At 40.5% G+C, this 19,289-nt stretch overlaps 1 protein-coding gene across 13 annotated transcripts in view; it reads right to left on the reverse strand.

Annotated features, from left to right (window-relative positions):
• The window catches only part of LOC140195593 (centrosome and spindle pole-associated protein 1), a 181,605-nt gene that overhangs the window by 43,334 nt on the left and 118,982 nt on the right, over nt 1-19,289 (reverse strand). For all 13 annotated transcript variants that reach the window (XR_011885525.1, XR_011885527.1, XR_011885528.1 and 10 more), the window contains 5 exons: nt 9,807-9,953; nt 5,161-5,262; nt 4,269-4,335; nt 3,603-3,729; nt 1,255-1,394 (listed from right to left, as the gene is read on the reverse strand). Coding sequence is in view for 9 of the 13 variants with exons in the window: in XM_072254286.1 (XP_072110387.1) it covers nt 1,255-1,394; nt 3,603-3,729; nt 4,269-4,335; nt 5,161-5,262; nt 9,807-9,953 (583 nt within the window). In the remaining 4 variants the exon portion in view is untranslated. The remainder of the gene's footprint in view (nt 1-1,254; nt 1,395-3,602; nt 3,730-4,268; nt 4,336-5,160; nt 5,263-9,806; nt 9,954-19,289) is intronic.

Below are 19,289 nucleotides of genomic sequence, written 5' to 3' on the forward strand. Positions count from 1 at the left end.
CACCCCTCAATTTTGAGGCTGTGCCCTCTAGTTCTGGATACACCCACCATTCTCTCCACATCTACTTTATCTAGTCCTTACAACATTCGGTAGGTTTCAATGAGATCGCCCGTATTCTTCTAAATTCCAGTGAGTAGGGGCCCAAAGCTACCAAACACTCCTCATATGTTAACCCCTTCATTCCTGGAATCATCCTCATGAACTTTTTGTCGACTGACAACAGATCCTTCCGGAGATATGGGGGTCCAAAACTGTTGGCAATACTCTAAGTGTGGCCTAGCTAGTGTCTTATAAAGCCGCAGCATTATCTCCTTGCTTTTATATTCTAAATTCTAATGCTTTACTTTACTTCACTTTGAAGATTATGCAAACTCCAATCTTAGTGCACCAATAATGATGTGAATACTTAGGCAGGTGGATGAAGTGCCAATCAAGTAGGCCACTTTATTCTGAAATGCTTCCTGAATGTTACTGAAATTATACTCACCCAGGCAGATTGTCAAAAAGTATTGACAACTGACTCTTGACAATTGCACTCCCAATTTGTGCGTTGTAGAGTGTTAGACTTTGGAGTTGGGATTAAGTTGCTTGTCACAGGTTACTTGATCTGTGAAGCTCTGACAGTTAAACACCTATTCCAGTAAAATTTCTAAGAACTTACGGATTGGTAGTATTTTATTTCAAACTATAATTTTTGTTAATTTTTTCTGAATATTTGTGAATGCCTTTGACATTTTCTTTTACAGCTGGTTAAACTAAACCCTAGTTATTTGAAGCTATCAAAGCAAAGCAGGGGAGACAGACTGCCAATTTAATCAGAAAGGTAGGTAGCACATTGAGTCCTGACGATCAGCTGGGATCTGACTTTCTGAAAAAACATTGAGCCAGGAAAATACAGGCTCTGAAAATGGGCAACCATTCAGCTTAGGTGGCACACCAGGGCTTTCAGTTCATTTGATTTTAACTGGATAAAATTAAGAACATACGCACACCTATATTGCAAATATTTGACTAGATTATGCAAGGTGCAACTGTATTCACAATAATTTACAACTTTCAGTCAGGCAGTTTATGATATATATATATATATATATATATATATCTACCTTCAACATCAGTAGACTCGAATGTGTTGGGTCACAAGAGTGAAACTTAATCTAACATCTAATGCCACCAGTAAAAATATTAGATCTTAAGAGCAAGTGTTCAATTAAGTATACCAAGACAAATTATGACTATTAAATCCAAGCCCACCTCTGTACTTCAGGTCATTGAACTCTCTAATGTTTTGTAAATTAACAGATTCCATTCCTTTTGAAGAAGGTCGGTGTACCAGGGCCTGTATACGCTGCCTGGCCAAGTCAAAAACATCAACTTGATTTCTTTCTCGCTTCCTATTGAGAAAAGTTTGCAAAAATATTAACTATAAAAGGTATAAGATTAACAGCACATTTAATTCCATGTTTTGTGTAATATGTTTAGAAACTTAGATACTATCTTTAATCAATGGCAAAATTATAACTAAACAATGCATTTGAAAGATTCCATCATTTAGTCAAATACATAATAATAGAAAAGAATGGAACCTGGGAATACATACACAGTTCACTGAAAGTGGTTGTGCAAGTAGACAGAATGGTGAAGAAGGCATTGCCCTTCATCACTCAGTTCATCAAGTTTAGGAGTAAGGTTTTACACTGCAGGTATACAAGTTATTGTTGAGGCCACACATGGGCGTATTGTGTACGGGTTTGGTCACTTTGTTATAGGAAAGACAATGTCAAGCTGGAGTGGGTGCAGAAGAGTTTTACATGGGTACAAATTAGACTAGAGGGTCTGAGTTACAGAGAGAGACTAGCCATGCTGGCTTGTTATTTCTTGGAGTATAGCAGGATCATAGAAGTTGAGAAGTCCAGAATTAAAGGCTACAGATACAAAATCAGTTTGGAGAGGTTTAAGAGGGCTGAGAAGTAATTTCTTTACACAAATTGAGTACCTGGAATGAGCTGCCGGAGGAAGCGATTGAAGTGGGTACAATTCCAACATTTAAGAGGCATTTAGGTAGGTACATGGAAGGGAGGAAGTTGTAAGGTTATGGGCTGAATATGGGAAATTGGGACTAGCAGGGAGGGAGAATGCTGTGGTTGGCATAGACCAGTTGGGCCGAAGGGCCTGCTTCTGTGCTGTATTATTTTGTAATAATTCGGACTATGAGAAAACCTTGGAACTACTCAAGTGATCAGGCAGCCTCTGTGAAGAGGGGAACAGGTAATATTCCTTAGCAATAAATTTTCATCATGTTATCCTGTTCCTCTCTTCACTAATAATGCCTGATGTACTGTCTTTGTCCAACTTGTTCTGTTTCTTATTTCACTTTCTTGGCATTTGCAGCAAAAGTATACAGGCAGACACTTCAAAATTCCAGACTAACAGTAAATCTTATTATGCAGAAAATAACTGTTTGTTGTGACAAAATAAATTGAATTAGCCTAGAATATGCCATTCCTCCAAAGTCCTTATCTACATTTTTAACAGTTCATTACCCTATGAGTCAGTTATACTTAAACATATGAAGGCTTTAAAAACAATCTCTGATGTTGTGTATATGAAAACATTTGACAGAATTATTAAGGATGCAAGAAAAGTACTCAACTACTCAAAAGAATGGTATACACGTGCTTAATATAATAAATAGCAGGAAAAGGCCTTTGATTCCCCAATGCCATTTACTTATCCCTTGATTTCCTTAAAATCTAAAAATATATCAATCTTTATCTTAAAGATACTCATCATCTATGCACCCACAGGCAGTCCTAGATACCCAAACCAGAAGTTGCATCAACTTACAATCTACCCTGTCAAGCCTCATGAGAATTTTGTAATTTTCAATGTGATCACGTCTCACTTTTCTAAACTCTTAGTACCTCAGCCAAATATGTTTATTCTCCTCTCTACAACAAACCAGGAATTAATCTAGTGAACCTTTGCTAACTCTGTTTATTGTAAGTCTACCTTTCTCAAAGAAAAGTCACCTGCACATAATACTTCAGCTGTGGTCTCACCAAGGCCACATATAGTTGGAGCAGCTGATACAATTGCCTTGCAGCAAAGGCCAGCAGACAATTTGCCTTCCTAAGTGTTTACGAGCTCAAACTTGCATTTTTTTTCTTCAGCAAGATAATAAATAACAATTATACTGCAATATTTCCAGTAATCTAGTAACTAGGAATATTAAAAAAGGCTTCACAAAAAGATCAATTAGTCTAATGTATCAAATTGAAATCAGAATAGGCTAGAAACTGCAGGTATAGATGTTAATCAAAGTGGGTTTATGAGAAGACCATCACCAAAAAGAGATCTACAGGCTTTAATTTATGGATGACTACCTTGCATTATATTTATTATGGCTAAAGATGAAGGTATTTGGACAAGATTGGGGCATCACCTGTTATTTTGCGAAGGTCATAATATTTCAGGACTATAGACAATTCTTGAGTGTTACAGATGGATTACATCATGGAACTTTTAACTCAGGAAAACACAAAACACCTTCCTGATCTTTTTTCTATTGCATATAACCAAAATTTATTTACAGATCTAACCTGACATTTGCAACTGCTCCATCATCTTCTATATCAGCATTTTGAAACTGGTCCTCAAGACGACGTTCCTCACTTCGCAGCTGTCTTCTCAAAGCTGATAGTTCACTAATTATATCTCTCTTTTCTTCTGTTAAAACACAGGAAGAGAATAGTCAAATTACAAATAAAAATTCCAAAAATATCCAAGTTTCATCATCTTTGATCTTTGTAAACAATGAATAACAAGCTTAAAGAAAAAAACTACTTTCCCCATTTAACTCTTTTGACCATTATGTTCTGGTGAATCTCTAGTACCATCTACTCCAGAGACAATCTGCAATGTTTAGAAATGAACTTACACCCCTAAACCTGCGTGATCTTCAGATTTCTTAGCTTCTTACCATTTAAAAAATGGTTCAGTCTATTGCTTTAAGGACCAGAGTAAACAGCCTCACAATTCATAACAATGAAGCGCAGGTTTCACAATTCCTGTCCGTTTTACAGACATTCTATTTACGGTACCACACACATACTGACAACAGTAATAAAATAAATAATTTAAGTCTAAACGGTAAATAAACACATCAGATTTTGTTTGTAATAACGTTGTAATTTTCTATCATAATCTCACTAAATTTTAGTACTCAGAACTGTCCAGTAACTAATTATATTTTAGAGCAATGTTACCATGCGCTCGAAGCTGATTCCGTCTAGCAGGAACAGGCGGCGACTTGGTCCTTGAATGTGGATGATCCTATTAAACCAAAATATTATTTAAAACAACAAAAAAAGTTTAATGTTTCAAAGTTATGTAAATGAAGCACTGATTAAAATGTCCCTGGATGGAGCTTTAGAAGTTGCAGATATTTAAATAGTGGCTTTTATGGAATGCTCTGGACTGGCCATATGTTGATACCCTGTTTCTAAGTTGTATGTATGTACAATGAAAGCAAACATTAAAGAAAATTAATTTACTTTAGTGCAATCACTATCAGCAGTCATGGCTCCACTGTCTCAACTGAAATGTTTATTCTGAATTGGAATGCTCAGGTTTTTCCAACGTGGCCAAAAGAATATGACATCCAGTCACAGAGGAATTGGATGGATGATCATGTTTGTTCTATCTCTGCCGAGAGAAAAAGTTGTTAGCTTTCCGAAAAATTCCACCATCAAACTAGATGAATAAGAATTCATCACCTTAGTGCCCTTTTAATTACTGGCAATGTGGTTTCTGTCTCGATCTACATTGTATTGTAGGTGCAAATGTTTACAAATTTAAGTGACAATCTCCTTGGTGGCCAGGATAAACCTAATACACCGTTCTTTTGCTAAACGTTTAACCACTCTCAAAATTCAATTATATTATATAAAAACTAATTTATCCTTTTAACTCAAGAATACAAGGAAGACAACTATCGATGACGACAAAGAAGACAACTATCTCAATAAGTAGAACTGATCACCAAAATAAAATACAAAATTGCAAACCAAAAATTATATCGAATGTTTTCCCCTTATTTCTAATAGTATTTTTTAAATTATTTAGTTATTCATTATCAGAAGAGTCGAAGGAACTCACCAAATCTAATTCATGCATGGAGCCATTTACAGGAGACAAATCAGCTCTTGGAAATGTAAACTGTTTGTTCTTCACAGTTGGAATTGGTGGGGAAGGTGGTCTCTGAAATGCAGAAATTTCACTGCAATCTATTAATTTCTTTTCATGACAATAAAGCAAAATCTTCATTGATAGTAGAACTTACATTGTCACAGATGAAAGCATCTCAACATGACAAGTTGTTTTGTCAGTCAAAGAGGTGAGAAAAAGTAATAAAGTTTAAAACTAATTCCTATATTACTCAGAAAAAGGACAATGAACATTCCACTCATTAATGCTAATATTCTATCAAAGTAAAGAGAAAAAAAAATTCCCTGAACACTTTAGGAGGTAAAGAGGTTCCAGGGTATCCAAACTGACCCAAAATATTACACCATAACATTTATATATATTCTGCTTGGTGCAAAACAGCAACATGATGAAGTAGCTAAAGTGCCTTCAGACTCACTTGTAGCTACAGCTTTGAATACAACCTTTGAAGCATGCTGAAACATTTTTTTCAAAAGTACCAGCAACACTTATTCCACAAATTCTTGCTTAGCTTTTCTAAATACATAAACACCTCGAAATCTATCAGTTGTTTGTCCTGCCAAACCAGTTCTTTTGTGCGTTGTTCTTCATAGACTCTGCAAGTTCCTCCTGTGATCCTAATAACCTCACCCTCCTCTTATAAATGTGGTAGCAATTCATTCCCTGCCAACTTTTACTAACAACTGAGTAAGTTTTATTGTAATGTAACTCTTTTAAGAAGTTCTTCTCGAGGTCAGAGTTATAAGGAAGTTCACCACAAACATGGGAAGTTCAACTCCTGACATCCACTATTTTTTTAGAGTAATGTTAAACAAGGGAACACTGTAAACTATTTCAAAACTGATACCAATAAATTATGAGTTTTAAGTCTTTATAAAGAGCATTATGGGGATTGCAGTGCTGAGTGTCTTGAACTATAGTTGTATTCCCAAAAGTCACATGACCAAAAACTGCCAGTTGAGCTTTTTTTTTTGACAATGCACCAATCAGCAGCAACATGTCATGTCTGATGTACATTAACAGAATTAGCACTTTGAGTTATTCAGATTCATGTGAGCTTGAATTTACCAAAGTTCAAAGTAAATTTATTATCAAAGTACATATACGTCATCGTAAAACCCTGAGATACATTCTCTAGTGGGCATGCACAGTAAATACAAAGAAATACTACAGAACTTATGAAAGAGCACACACAAGACAAACAACCAATATGCAAAAGACAACAATCTGTACAAATACAAAAATAATAATAATAATAATTAAATAATAATAAATATTGAGAAGATAAAACTAAGAGTCCTTGAAATTGAGTCCATAGGTTGAACAAATAGTTCAGTGTTAGGGTGAGTGAAGATGAGTGAAGTTATCCCCTGTGGTTCAAGAGCCTGATGGTTGAGAGACAGTAACTTCCTGAAGCTGGTGGTATGAGTCCTGAGGCTCCTGTACCTCCTTCCTAACGGCAGCAGCAAGAAGATAACATGGCTTGGATGGTGAAGGTCCTTGATGATGAATGCTACTTTCCTGCAAAAGCATTCCACGTACCCATGATGAACTGAGTTGTATCCACTAATTTTTGTAAGCTTTTCCATGCAAAGGTATTCATGTTTTCATATAGGGCCATGATGCAACCACGAGGTCTCATGATCTCTGTTGGATTCTGATCCTTTAATCCAAGGTTCTCTCAGAAGTCAGGAAAGAGGCACAAAACTTGTTTGCTTCACAATTGTTTTATTAAGCACTGATAGAACAAAGAAAAATTGAAACAAAGAATGATAGAGATCTAATACGTGAAAGGAGAGTCAAAAGAACTACGATCTAAGATTAAGATGGAGCTGACCTCATGGAACAGCTCTTTTATAGATAAGAAAGATTGTATTCAGATTCGTAGATAACAGTTGACCAATGAGATAATTCTTATTCAAGTAAGGTGGTACCGAGCGAAAGCTTCCAGAATCATACTTTGTATAACCACTAGGGAACACACTGAAATTGCATATACAGTGGCATGCAAAAATTGAGGAGTCAAGGTATTTATAAAGCTTTGAAACTTACATCACCTGGCCTTTCCTAATGATGACTGTGAACAAGACATAGCCCTAACAAGCTAATTAAGGGCTGAGACCTTGGTAAAAGTTATCTGAGAGCTCAAACCTCTTGGGGTGCCCAAACTTTTGCATGGTGCTCCTTTCCTTTTTTCCCCACTCTAAAATTCTACAAAACAAAAATAATACACTAATCTTGCTTAAAATGTTGAAAAGAATGTTTCATCTTTAACTTTATGACTTTTGGAGATCAGCTCATCTTCTACTCACTTAACTATTCACAGTAACAGAAATTTTAACCAGAGGTGCCCAAACTTTAGCATGCCACTGTACATATTGTAGCCACTAGGAAGAATAAACTGTTACATGTATACAAGGACCACTTAAAATATAGAGAAGCAGATAATTAATTGTTAAACTGCAAAGAAAATAATTAAACAGTCTAAGGATTAAAAAGTCAGATCCAACATCTCAGAAGTCATAGGTAAACTTCAAGTTTCAGACAAATTGAACAAGCATTCAAGGAAAGTGCTCACACCCTTATGGACAATTTAATTTCCAGTCATAAGTGCCTTTTGGAGAAGAAAAGATATCACCTGCATACAGTGTTCTTCAGAATCTTGTTAAGGTCCTTTTGTTCACTGAAAGGACCTCCATTTCCATCATTTCTCACTAACACTCTCCAAAGGGTTGAAGATGATGTTATGGTTTACCTCCTCATCAGAAGCATGAGGAAAAGTGTAGATCTTTGGTGCTAGTTCTTGTCATATATCTTTCCCTTTTATTTCTGACTTACTTAATGATTTGATGGACATTTCCTTACTGCAAGATTTTGTATGACATTTACAACTTTCTAATTTTGAAGAGGAACCTGCTCAAGCTAACTGCAGTGAGGTGATTGATGCCAGGAAAAACAGCAGTAAGTTGCAAAATGAGTCTACACTAAAATGGACATATCATATTAATGATATTAACTCTCCCAAAAATGTGCTCAAAATTGGTTAGTACATTTTAATACATAATTTACTTACATTTCACAAATTATTCTGGCAATGTAAAGGTAAATTTATGTGGCAACTCTTACTCATTTATCATCTGTAGGGGTCATAAAGAGAATTGGAGTACTTTGTCAGTACCATCTTGCTGAGGATCTCCCTTTGGCTGGATGAGCAATGGGAGAGAACAGCAAACCAGGCAGACCTGCACCAACTGATGCGGGAGAGAGGGACTGAAAAGCAATGAAGAATAATTCCACTCAGAAATGCAGGATATCCTTCTTCTTAATCTTCTTTATCAGAAACCAGTGCCCTGTCAAAAAAGCCCTCTTTTACCCTGATATAGCCTTTCCACTGGTTTTTCTCTCTATCTATATACTTTACATCCTACACGGAAGTGGAATTTTGGGGGGGAAAGTTCAAGTTCAGTTTATTGTCATTCAACTATACACATGTATACTGCCAAATGAAACAATATTCTTCAAGACCAAGGTGCACAACACAGTAAATATAACTCACAAACATAATATATAAAGTAATATTATCACAAATAAGTTAACAACTAAGATGCATATACAAGTTAAAAATTAAACAGTATAATGCTGCTGGCATTTACACATGATGAGACCTGGTTGGTGGCAGGGAGTTCAGTAGTCTTATGGCCTGGGCAAAGAAACTATTTACAACCCTAACAATATTTGCCATAATACTACGGTACCTCGTACCTCCTGCCTGCTGATTGCGGGGGGGGGGGGGGGGGAGGGGGTGTCAAAGAGATTATTGACAGATTGGAGGGATCATTGACAATGCTAAGGGCCCTGAATATGCAGCATTCCTGAATATGATCACTAGTGGGTGGAAGAAAGACCCCAATGATCCTCTCAGCAGTCCTCGCAATCTTTTGTAGGCACTTGTGGTCAGATGCCTTGCAATTCTTGTACCAGGTGGTGATGCAAGTAGTCAAGGCACTTTTGGAAAATTGGTTAAAACGGGAGCGGGGGGAGGCAGAGTGTCACTCATCTCATTCTCCTTAGGAAGTGGATATGCTGCTGTGCCTTCTTGACCACAGAGATGGTGTTGAGGGACCAACTGAGATTAAACATTATATACACTCAATGAACTATCTGTGCTTGAGCAGATGGCTTTAAATCATGCTTATCATCACTTATCTCAAAAATTTTAACTCTTTATCCAAAATCAAGCCCTTAAATTCAATACCCAAATATTATACTGCGAGCATCAAGGATTACTCTGCAAACTTACATTGCAAAACATTTTACATGAAATCCCCTGATAAAACCTATAAAGACACTTCAGCATCTTTGGATTTTTGGATCAATAATTGATAAATAGAATATCGCACCACAGGAACATGCCCTTCAGCCCATGATACTCAATTTAATTTCGGCCCTTTACTGATAGTAGGTTGATAAAGGAATAGTGGCAATTATATTAACAATTTACTCCCGATAAGAGAAAATATTTCAAATAGACTCTCTTTTGATAGTCTTCACTTTTTAAACTCAAACATATAACTTACCTTCTCATCTGCCCTTGCAGACTGCTCCCTTTCTGCTTGCTGTCGGAACAACTCATCCAGCTTTTCTTCTTCTTCTTTTCGTTTTTTTTCCGCTAATTTTCGACGTTCTTCAGCCAACCGCACAATTTCTTCATTTTTAAGCCTTTGCTGGAAATTAAATTTCCATTTTAAAACAATATAATGTTCCATATTTTCTGCTGTACTAAACAAAATCCTGACATTCTTATATTTTTCATCAGATTTTATGTGCAGGTTCACAATTTCAAGAATGAGAAAACAAAGAAAAGGCCACAAAGACCCTCAAGCCTGTTATAGTACTTAGTAAAATCATGATTGATCCTGTACCTCTGATCCCCATATGCCCTGATTATTTTTAAGTTCAAATACCAATTGAATTCAACCTTGGATATGTTCAAGCACAGAATTTCCATACTCCTTATAACTTGAGTACAATCCTATGCTTAAAGAAATCTCTTCTAATCTCAGCCCTAGATGACCCCTTTTCCTGTATTTGTAATGTATTGAGAGTAGTATATAGATTTTTTCTGACAATATTTCATTGAGATTCTTTTATTTTCTGAAGGGTGGAAGGGGGGAGAGAGGGGGAGGAGGGGGGTGGAAGAGGGAGAGGGGGCGTGTGGGAGGAGGGCGAGGGAGAGGGGTGAGGGGGAGAGGGGTGAGGGGGAGAGTGGGGGAGGGCACGGCGGCGTGTGGGGAGGGTGAGGCAGCGTGTGGGGGGGAGGGCGAGGCGGCGTGTGGGGGGGAGGGCGAGGTGGCGTGTGGGGGGGGAGGGCGAGGCGGCGTGTGGGGGGGGAGGGCGAGGCGGCGTGTGGGGGGGAGGGCGAGGCGGCGTGTGGGGGGGAGGGCGAGGCGGCGTGTGGGGGGGGGGAGGGCGAGGGGACATGAATCAATTCAGTAAATTATGCTGCACTAATTCCATATTTATTTATCTAAATGTTCTAAAACTGGACAGGGTACTCCAAACACATTTGCAACAAGGTTCTGTACAATCTTAACACAAATCCTTTTTTTTAAATTGCAGCTCCCTTGCAATAAAGTTCAATATGCCACTTGCCATAACAGATTGCTGTATTTGTAGTTTTCTTTTAAACCATAGAAACCATAGAAACTACAGCACAGAAACAGGCCTTTTGGCCCTTCTTGGCTGTGCCGAACCATTTTCTGCCTAGTCCCACTGACCTGCACACGGACCATATCCCTCCATACACCTCCCATCCATGTATCTGTCCAATTTATTCTTAAGTGTTAAAAAAAAAACCCGCATTTACCACCTCGTCTGGCAGCTCATTCCATACTCCCACCGCTCCCTGTGTGAAGAAGCTCCCCCTAATGTTCCCTTTAAACTTTTCCCCCCTCACCCTAAACCCATGTCCTCTGGTTTTTTTCTCCCCTTGCCTCAGTGGAAAAAGCCTGCTTGCATTCATTCTATCTATACCCATCATAATTTTATATACCTCTATCAAATCTCCCCTCATTCTTCTACACTCCAGGGAATAAAGTCCTAACCTATTCAACCTTTCTCTGTAACTGAGTTTCTCAAGTCCTGGCAACATCCTTGTAAACCTTCTCTGCACTCTTTCAACCTTATTTATATCCTTCCTGTAATTTGGTGACCAAAACTGAACACAATACTCCAGATTCGGCCTCACCAATGCCTTATACAACCTCATCATAACATTCCAGCTCTTATACTCAATACTTCGATTAATAAAGGTCAATGTACCAAAAGCTCTCTTTACGACCCTATCTACCTGTGACGACACTTTTAGGGAATTTTGTATCTGCATTCCCAGATCCCTCTGTTCCACTGCACTCCTCAGTGCCTTACCATTAACCCTGTATGTTCTACATTGGTTTGTCCTTCCAACGTACAATACCTCACACTTGTCAGTATTAAACTCCATCTGCTATTTTTTAGCCCATTTTTCCAGCTGGTCCAAGTCCCTCTGCAAGCTCTGAAAACCTTCCTCACTGTCTACTACACCTCCAATCTTTGTATCATCAGCAAACTTGCTGATCCAATTTACCACATTATCATCCAGATCATTGATATAGATGACAAATAACAATAGACCCAGCACTGATCCCTGTGGCACACCACTAGTCACAGGCCTCCACTCAGAGAAGCAATTCTCTACCACCACTCTCTGGCTTCTTCCATCGAGCCAATGTCTAATCCAATTTACCACCTCTCCATGTATACCTACCGACTGAATTTTCCTAACTAACCTCCCATGCGGGACCTTGTCAAAGGCCTTACTGAAGTCCATGTAGACAATATCCACTGCCTTCCCTTCATCCACTTTCCTGGTAACCTCCTCGAAAAACTCCAATAGATTGGTCAAACATGACCTACCACGCATAAAGCCATGTTGACTCTCCCTAATAAGTCCCAGTCTATCCAAATGCTTGTAGATTCTGTCTCTTAGTACTCCCTCCAATAATTTACCTACTACCGACGTTAAACTTACTGGCCTATAATTTCCCAGATTACTTTTCGATCCTTTTTTAAACAATGGAACAACATGAGCCAGTCTCCAATCCTCCGGCACCTCACCTGTAGACAGCGACATTTTAAATATTTCAGCCAGGGCCCCTGCAATTTCAACACTAGTCTCCTTCAAGGTCCGAGGGAACACCCTGTCAGGTCCCGGGGATTTATCCACTTTAATTTTCCTCAAGACAGCAAGCACCTCCTCCTTTTCGATCTGTACAGTTTCCAGGATCTCACTACTTGTTTCCCTTAATTCCATAGACTTCATGCCAGTTTCCTTAGTAAACACAGACTCAAGAAACCTATTTAAGATCTCCCCCCATTTCCTTTGGTTCCGCACATAGCCGACCACTCTGATCTTCAAGAGGACCAATTTTATCCCTTACAATTCTTTTGCTCTTAATATACCTGTAAAAGCTCTTTGGACTATCCTTCACTTTCTGCCAAGGCAACCTCATGTCTTCTTTTAGCCCTCCTGATTTCTTTCTTAAGTATTTTCTTGCACTTCTTATACTCCTCAAGCACCTTATTTACTCCCTGCTTCCTATACACGTCATACAACTCCCTCTTCTTCTTTATCAGAGTTGCAATATCCCTTGAGAACCAAGGTTCCTTATTCCTATTCACCTTGCCTTTAATCCTGACAGGAACTTACAAATTCTGCACTCTCAAAATTTCTGCTTTGAAGGCTTCCCACCTACCGATCATATCCATGCCAGAGAACAACCTGTCCCAATCCACGCTTTTTAGATCCTTTCTCATTTCTTCAAATTTGGCCTTCTTCCAGTTAAGAACCTCAACCCTAGGATCAGATCTATCCTTGTCCATGATCAATATACTCTATGTATATTTCAGCAAAATGCCCAGATTAACAACAGTATTTTTCAGTTCATAAGTTTTATCTACCACAATTAAACTGATTTATGCAAAGGAGGATACAGAAAGCCACTTAGGTGCTTGTCATAGCTATCTTAAAATTCTGCCCCAACAAAGCAACAATACAGAAATTAATATCCTAATAATGCAGAGTATCAGTGCTCAGTATTATTGCTGATTAAAACTTATGGTATCTCACATACAGAGATGAATTTAGAAATCTGGCATTTCCTCCCAGGGATACAATGTTGTGGCCTTCACTGTTGAAATCTGCACAGGGCTCATTGTCATGGTATGACCCTAAATTAATAACCCAAAGTTATCAGGGAAAAAAGCACATTAAAATAATATTATCACCATAGAGCCCAATTGAAAGCTGGTGGTATTTAATTATATGACCTCCCAGTTCCCAACAATAATTTTCCATTGTAAAAGTCCCTCAGATGACTATTGGATATTTTTACCTTTATTGTGTATGTAGCTTTTTAATTTTATTTTTATTACATATTCCAATCTTTATTGTACTGCTTTGTGCAGTGATATACATATATGTATTTCATGTGTCTTTCAGTTGTTGCTTTGTCAATATAGGGATTCTTAAATTTGATATTTTAAATAACAACCTTGCTTGCTTTTCCTCCTGACGGATACCACAGGCCCCTTATTAGGAGAAAACCTGAACAAATATTGGTAAACTGATCATCTGCGTTGTCAAGCTTACTAACAGACTGATGAAGTGTGTACACAAGGTAACCATCATAGCCAGATTACAAACCCAGCATCCGAGTGCCCTCAACCAGGTTACCATGGCTGGAACACTGCCCAACTACACGCAGTATGTTAGCTGTACAACCAGAGGGGAGAGGGCTCTGGATTTGATGTACACTAACGTTAAGGATGCATACAGCTCCTCTCCCCTCCCCCCCACTGGGAAGGTCAGATCACAACCTGATGCATCTCAAATCCTGCTACTTGCCACTGGTGAAGAGTAAACCTGCAACCTCGAGGACAGTGAGATAATGGTCGGAGGAGGCTTATGAGGCGCTCCAGGGTTGTTTTGAGGTGATAGACTGGCAGGCACTCTGTGAGCCACATGGAGAGGATATTGATGGGCTCACAGATTGCATCACTGATTAAAACAACCTCTGTGTGGACTGCAATGTTCCGACAAGAACTGTCCCTTGTTATTCAAATAACAAGCCATGGGTGACAAAGGGCATTAAGCACATCCTGAACGCTAAAAAGAGGGCGTTTAGAGATGGGAAATAGGGAGGAGCTGAGGGCAATACAGAGGGACCTGAAAGCCAGGATCAGGGAGGCTAAAGACAGGTACAGGAGGAAGCTTGAGTGGAAACTCCAGCAGAACAACATGAGAGAGGTCTGGAGTGGGATGAGGAGCATCACAGGGTTCCGGCAAACTAGCAACAGAGGAGCTGAAGGCAGTATGGACAGGGCCAATGAACTTAACCTGTTCTTTAACAGATTTGACACTGTGGCCCCTGCCCATCCCCCACATGAGCCATCTGTTGTCGGCCACCAACCAACAGATATCCCACTCTCCCCTCCTACCCCTCGTCACTGTCCCCCACCCTGCTCTCATGACTATACCCCTTTCCCACACGAAACCACCACAGTGGGCTTCACAGCTGAACAGGTGAGAAGACAGCTGAAATGTCTCAACCCAAGCAAGGCTGCAGGACCGGATGGTGTCAGTACCAGGGTGCTCAAAGCCTGTGCCCCTCAGCTATGTGGAGTACTTTGCCATGTATTCAACCTGAGCCTGAGGCTCCGGAGGGTTCCTGTACTGTGGAAGATGTCCTGCCTCGTCCCTGTGCCGAAGACACCGCGCCCCAGCGGCCTCAATGACTATAGACCGGTGGCATTGACCTCCCACATCATGAAGACCCTGGAGAGACTTATTCTGGAGCTGCACCGGCCTATGGTCAGGCCACACTTACATCCCCTCCAGTTCGCCTACCAGCCCCGACTAGGAGTTGAGGATGCCATCGTCTACCTGCTGAACTGTGTCTACGCCTACCTGGACAAGCCAGCGAGAACTGTGAGGGTCATGTATTTTGACTTCTCCAGTGCATTCAACACCATCCACCCTGCTCTGCTGAGAGAGAAGCTGACAGCGAGGCAGGTGGATGCTTCCCTGGTATCATGGATTCTTGATTACCTGACTGGCAGACAACAGTACGTGTGCTTGCAACACTGTGTGTCCGACAGAGTGATCAGCAGCACTGGGGCTCCACAGGGGACTGTCTTGTCTCCCTTTCTCTTCACCATTTACACCTCGGACTTCAACTACTGCACAGAGTCTTGTCACCTTCAGAACTTTTCGGATGACTCTGCCATTGTTGGATGCATCAGCAAGGGAGATGAGGCTGAGTACAGGGCTAAGGTAGGAAACTTTGTCACATGGTGTGAGCAGAATTATCTGCAGCTTAATGTGAAAAAGACTAAGGAGCTGGTGGTAGACCTGAGGAGAGCTAAGGTACCGGTGACCTCTGTTTCCATCCGGGGGTCAGTGTGGACATGGTGGAGGATTACAAATACCTGGGGATACGAACTGACAATAAACTGGACTGGTCAAAGAACACTGAGGCTGTCTACAAGAAGGGTCAGAGCCGTCTCTATTTCCTGAGGAGACTGAGGTCCTTTAACATCTACCGGACAATGCTGAGGATGTTCTACGAGTCTGTGGTGGCCAGTGCTATCATGTTTGCTGTTGTGTGCTGGGGCAGCAGGCTGAGGGTAGCAGACACCAACAGAATCAACAAACTCATTCGTAAGGCCAGTGATGTTGTGGGGATGGAACTGGACTCTCTCACGGTGGTATCTGAAAAGAGGATGCTGTCTAAGTTGCATGCTATCTTGGTCAATGTCTCCCATCCACTACATAATGTACTGGGTGGGCACAGGAGTACATCCAGCCAGAGACTCATTCCACCAAGATGCAACACTGAGCATCATAGGAAGTCATTCCTGCCTGTGGCCATCAAACTTTACAACTCCTCCCTTGGAGGGTCAGACACCCTGGTCCTGGACTTATTTCATAATTTACTGGCATATTTTACATATTACTATTTAACTATTTATGGTTCTATTACTATTTATTATTTATGGAGCAACTGTAACGAAAACCAATTTCCCCCGGAATCAGTAAAGTATGACTACTATTACTACTAAAAGCAACAGTATCAAGTAAATTTCGGGTCTTAATCTTTATTGCAATCATCTAAAGCAATTTTCAGCAGGGATTTCTGTATAGTCAAAATACATTTTTTGACTATTATAATTGTCAAGAGTGGATTTCTTTTTGGGTGGATGATTTGTTAACATTTAAATGACTTTGGCCACCAGACTTCTATTTTAACTGTTTGACAAAGGATTGTGAATTGAGTCCACCACAATGGGCTTCCTAAAAGGTGTGAATACAAGATACTTCTGGTAGTTTGACCCGATACTGTAGTTTCGAAGGCAGTATCACCTATACATTATAAATATTAATTGCATTAATTGTCTTCTGTATTAGGACGGGAAATGCCAAATAAATGTATCGTAGACTTAATTTACATTCCTAAAGGCTGTAGATACCAACCCAGACATGTTGGCGTTGGGAGGAAAGGATAGCGTGAGATTTTGTATGTAGCTTCAATAGGAAGCATTGTCTATGCATTGTCTGTTACTTTTTAAGTAGCAATTACCTTTGTGTTTAGCATATAAATATCGAGCCCACATTTAGCTAGCAGACCTTTCTGTGGAAAGCGTCTCCGTCCGTAAAATGCCTACTGTACCATGTTGTGTCGAATAAAGAAGCTGCTTTGTATCTACCAGTGACTGTCTCTCTGGTAATTTCATCCACGCTACAACATTTGGTGTCAGAAGTGGGATACCTTCGTGACCCGTAGTGTGGCCAGCGTTCCTAGCAGTCTAAGTTGGTGAGTATTTTTCGAAAATAACACTCACACTTGGACCCGTTCAGTCGGTGGACACACGGGAACACGAGGTATCACAAACGTGGAGAGCTGAACTGGTAGATATTAAAGTAATGTGTGCGTGTGCATGTGTATTTATGTAAGTGAAAAATCTTTGCATGTTGACTTGGTTAACTTGGAGCCACCAGTTGCGAAAGGTGGTAACCAACGGTACGATTCGGGACGCCAGAGGGGCGTGTATACTCGTTCGGGGAGCTGCATTTTAGTGTATGCATGTGCAAGTGTGATGCAAAGGAATACAGTAGGTATCATGAGTTCGGGTACTCAAAATTGGCAGATTGTGGAATACATACTCTGCAGTTTTATATTTTGCGTAGTGTGGGAATTAGTATGGAGATATCTCAGGGCGAGGTTTTACCCAGATAAATCTACCAGAATGGCACCTATCAAGGTCAGGCAACGTCAGGTTGAGAACCCTGATGATCTGAGCCAGCCCTTGACCTTGATTACGACTATTCATAAGCCCTTCACCCCCGGGGAGAAACAGAGCATTTTGTCCGAGTTGCCCTCACTTAAAGTTGCCTGTGGGAATTCAGAATTCTGGTGCAAACTGGAGGAAATGGTTGAAATTCACCAGATGCCAGTGATGTTGTGGGGATGGAACTGGACTCTCTCACAGTGGTGTCTGAAAAGAGCATGCTGTCTAAGTTGCATGCCATCTTGGTCAATGTCTCCCATCCACTACATAATGTGCTGGGTGGGCACAGGAGTACATTCAGCCAGAGACTCATTCCACTGAGATGCAGCACTGAGCATCATAGGAAGTCATTCCTGCCTGTGGCCATCAAACTTTACAACTCCTCCCTTGGAGGGTCAGACATCCTGAGCCAATAGGTTGGTCCTGGACTTATTTCATAATTTACTGGCATAATTTACATATTACTATTCAACTATTTATGGTTCTATTACTATTTATTATTTATGGAGCAACTGTAATGAAATCCAATTTCCCCCGGGATTAATAAAGGATGACTATGAATATGACTATGACTAAAGATATACACGTGTTAGTGAAAGCCAAGTGCCCGAGGAATATGTGGGACAGGATGGCCCAGGGGTTGCGGGATGGTACATGGACAACTACCGGGAGCGCCAGTAATGAAGAAAGATATCGCTCTTTTAAAGGGAAAATGAGGCAGCGCCTGGGGAGAGGCGAGAGTAGCTGGGGAACGATAATGGCAGTGATTCAAAAAGCTGACGAGACAGCCATGGATTATGCAGAATGTAAATACCGAGTATACGAGGAGTATTCCAGGTTGGATAGCCCAGGGAAGGACGACCCAGTCTTCCTAAAACTGCTGAAGGAAGGCCTGAATTCAACCCACCAGGAAGTTTTGGATTTTGGCATAACAGTAGGCCAGTGAGATAGACCAAAGAAAAAGCAAGAGAAATCGTAAAGTGGGTATAGTGGATGCAGCTGCCGTGATGTCCCGGAGGGCTTGCTTTGCTTGCCGGCAGCCAGGGCACTTGGCAAAGGACTGCCGTACCACGTATAAAACAGTGAAGGAGTTGATATGCTGCAGCTGTGGCCTGTCGGGACATGGCTGGAGACAGTGTCCAAAAGGGAGGGGGGAAAACCCAGGCGAAGGTCACGGCAGACACCCAGTCACTTAACCCATTAGCAACCAGTTTGACTGTTGATCAGATCAAAGGGTTAGTGACAGCGCCTCTTAAGGCAGAAAAGGATGTGGCAGCGGGCTCCAGGGCCAGCTCTGATGGCTCACGGATGCACATAACGGCATTGTTAAGGGGACAACAATGCAGTATGTTAGTGGACACAGGGGCATCGGTATCGATAACAGACTTACCCTTACCAACAACTGGACAGGCCAGTTATATCAGGAGTGTAGGAGGGAAAACAGTAAAAGCAGAAAGAAGCGAGAAGCAAATACTAGAAATCAGGGGAGTGCAGCTCCCAGTGTATTTCTGGGTATGTCCAAACAATGAGGGCACGATTCTTGGAATAGACATCTTAAGGGAAGCAGAAGCTGTTATAGATTCAGGGAAGGGAGAAACAATATGGACAAGTCATGTATGTGAACGCATACAACCAACAGAATACACGGCCCGGCTAGCATAGGTGCAGCTGCC

This window comes from Mobula birostris, chromosome 1, assembly GCF_030028105.1.
Source record: "Mobula birostris isolate sMobBir1 chromosome 1, sMobBir1.hap1, whole genome shotgun sequence".
In the NCBI taxonomy this organism is placed as follows: Eukaryota; Metazoa; Chordata; class Chondrichthyes; order Myliobatiformes; family Myliobatidae; genus Mobula; species Mobula birostris.